The 3,004-nt window shown below is 58.1% G+C and overlaps 1 protein-coding gene across 4 annotated transcripts in view; it reads right to left on the bottom strand.

Annotated features, from left to right (window-relative positions):
• Positions 1 to 2,074: 2,074 nt before the first annotated feature.
• Positions 2,075 to 3,004, bottom strand: part of SLC19A1 (solute carrier family 19 (folate transporter), member 1) — a 25,285-nt gene continuing 24,355 nt past the window's right edge. For all 4 annotated transcript variants that reach the window (XM_010834872.1, XM_010834871.1, XM_010834873.1 and 1 more), the window contains one exon: positions 2,075 to 2,906. In XM_010834872.1, coding sequence (XP_010833174.1) covers positions 2,673 to 2,906 — 234 coding nt within the window. In that variant the 3' untranslated portion in view covers positions 2,075 to 2,672. The remainder of the gene's footprint in view (positions 2,907 to 3,004) is intronic.

Genomic DNA, 3,004 nt, shown 5'->3' with positions numbered 1-3,004 from the left:
CGGCCATTCGCACGGACGCCTGGCCTGCAGGAACCCTGTTCCTGCCTGGAGACCCCACGGGCAGAGGAGCCTTGTGGGCTACAGTCCAGGGGGTCACATAGGCAGACACGACTAAGCGACTGACTTTTGTTTTCACTTCCACTGTCAGGAGGCGAGTCCTTGTCTTGGACTGCCCAGCTGGCCAATCCTGCCAAAGGGGTATGTGCAGGTGTGCAGACATGCACGGGTACGCATAGGTATGCACAGGTATATACAGGTGTCACAAGTACACAGGTGCACAGTGCACACGTACACACAGGTGTGCAGGTGTACACGGATGCACATGGATCCACAAGGGTTTTCAGATGCATGGTCGTCCCTCAGGCCCATGGGGATTGGTCCCAACAACCCTACAGTACCAAAACCTGAGCTCAGGAATGCTCAGGAATTCTTATGTAAAATGGTGTGATACTTGCATGTAACCTATGCACATCCCTCTACATAGTCTAAATTATCTCAGATTACTTCTAATACCTAATACTACGACCCCATGGCTCTACAGTCCATGGAATTCTCTAGGCCAGAATACTGGAGTGGGTTGCCATTCCCTTCTCCAGGGGAATATTCCCAACCCAGGGATCAAACCCAGGTCTCTGGAATTGCAGATGGATTCTTTACCAGCTGAGTCACCAGGGTAGCCCAAAAAATGCTGTAGAAACAGCTGTAAATACAATGTAAACACCATGGTAATAGAAAATGGAAACTCTATTTTGGAAAATGGCAAACTCTATTTTGCTTTCTGAAGCTTTCTGCATTAAAAATATATAATTTCAATCCACGGTTGAATCCTCAGATGTGCGTGGATATAGAGAGCTGCCACGGGTGTGCACTGGTGTGCATGCATACACATGCGTGCAGGTATGTACGGGTATGCATAGGTACATGGACATCAGAAGTACACGGATGTGAGCAAATACACGCAGGTGTACACAGATATGAGATATAGATACATGCATGTAACTGTTGTTGGTGGAGGCCACAGGTGCCACACACCCATCTTCTCTCAGGTCTCCCTGGGGGCGGCCAGCAGCCTCACAAGCCCCTCAGAGCCGTGCGGGTAGTCTGTGCCCTGGGCTCCTGACCCAGCCGTGTCCCACAGCTGCTGCAGGCATCTGACCTCTGAGGGGCACACTGCACTGAACAGGAGCTCAGGACTGGGGGTGGCAGAGGCCGAGCAGGGGGCCAGCGCCTGTGGGAGGCTGCAGGGGGAGCAGGAGGACCAGGCCACTGGGCCAGCCACACCGGGGGGTGCTCCTGGGGTCCAGGAGCAGGTCGTGGGGGCCTGGAGCAGAGCCCTGCCTCCTGGGTCAGTAGCAGAGGCAAGCCCTCTTCCCTGAAGCCCCGCTGGTTCCCCGAGGATGGCAGAACCGGTGCTCGCTGCTGCCTCTTCCCGGCAGGGTCCAGGGAAAGCTATGGCGTCTCCCGCGGACCCACTAGGGGACCACCTGCCCTGACTGACCTGTTGGCTGTGACTTACCAGAAGTCCAGCCTCTTCCTCAACCCTCAGGGTGCCCTGAGATGGCCCGCTCACCCAAGTCAACCTCGGGGACCCCAGGGGCAGCCAGTTCTGGAAGCCCTGTCCCCAGCAGGCATCCTGCTCTGAAGTTGGAGCACCGGCCTTTTCTGTGGACCTTGGATAAAGGCCAGAGGCCACAGGAGGAGCTGGGATCAGCTCAGGTCAGGGTCGGGTCCTTGCCTGTGGCTAGGGGCAGGGCTGGGCCCCTCCATTGGCCTGGTGGACACATGGAGTCAGGTGCCCCCTCACGTGGGTTGCATGTCCATATCACGTGTCTGGGCATCACATCTCAGAGGATGTATGGCTGGCTCTCAAGCACCAGGGCAGTGCTCAGGGTGGCACAGGCAAGTCCCCGTGGGGCGGGTGCGTGAGCAGCTCCCAGGAGGGGGACAGCATCAACCCAGCTCTGAGCAAAGGAAGGAGAGGGTCTGGGGTGAAGTCTGGAACTGAGGCCCTTCCACTGGACAGAACCACCCCTCCAGTGCCCTGCTTCTCCCCCAGAAATAAGCTGGACAAGGATTTGCACTTATGTCCATTTTTTAAAAAAGGTACAGAGCATCATTGAAAACAAAATCACCAGGACAACTGCAAATGTCCCAGTTTAGCCACGGCCCAGGAACATGGCCCCTACAGCCCAGAATATCCCGTGGGGGCTGGGTCCCCTAGACTGGCATCTGGGACCACTTTGCTGACTCCCTGGGACAAGTGGGACCTGCCTCCCAAGGAGGAGAAAGCAGGGAGGCTGGGTGGGCACCTGGACCCCACCACTGGCCCCGAGTAGGCAGGGACAGCAAAGCAGCCCCTAGTGGCCAGGGAGCCCTGCAGGCTGGGGGTCACAGCCAGGGCATGAGGCAGGGCTGAGGGGTGCCATGCTCTGGGTGCCATAAAGCAAGTAAAGGATCCCTCGTGGAGGCCACTGGCCCACGGACCGTGGGTCCCAAGGACAGACCACCAGGGCCTCAGTCACAGATGCCACAGGGTGACGATGTGGACATGATGCCGGAGACCTGGCTGCTGACACAGAGAAGACAGGGAGCTCTGAGGTTCAGGTCTGGCTTGCTGCCTGCAGTGTCAGGAATTTGACTGCCCACCAGGCGGGACAGCCAGTCAGCTGAGGTCAGGCCTTGGCCTCAGACTGTGGGCTCAGCTCCCCCACAGCAAACACACCATCCTCCAGGGCTGGGAGCTGGGCTCCATCCTGCGTGGCCTTCTCTTGCATGGGACTCATCAGCTCTTGGGCCGCCGGCAGGGGCTGGTGGCGGCTCTGTTGGAAGTGGCGCAGGCCCACCAGCACGGCAGCAAGGAAGTAGGCGGCGAAGAGCACCAGGAAGTACACGAAGTAGACAAGGAACTGGAACAGAGAGGTGCAGGTGAGGTCAGGGGAGCAGTGGGGGAGGGGGAGGGGCACCCGGGGAACAGGGACAGGGAACAGAGGGGGCAGGTGAGGTC

Source organism: Bison bison, unplaced genomic scaffold (assembly GCF_000754665.1).
Source record: "Bison bison bison isolate TAMUID 2011002044 unplaced genomic scaffold, Bison_UMD1.0 scf7180017864037, whole genome shotgun sequence".
Classification (NCBI taxonomy): Eukaryota; Metazoa; Chordata; class Mammalia; order Artiodactyla; family Bovidae; genus Bison; species Bison bison.
This window is presented reverse-complemented; position numbering and strand designations above follow the sequence as displayed.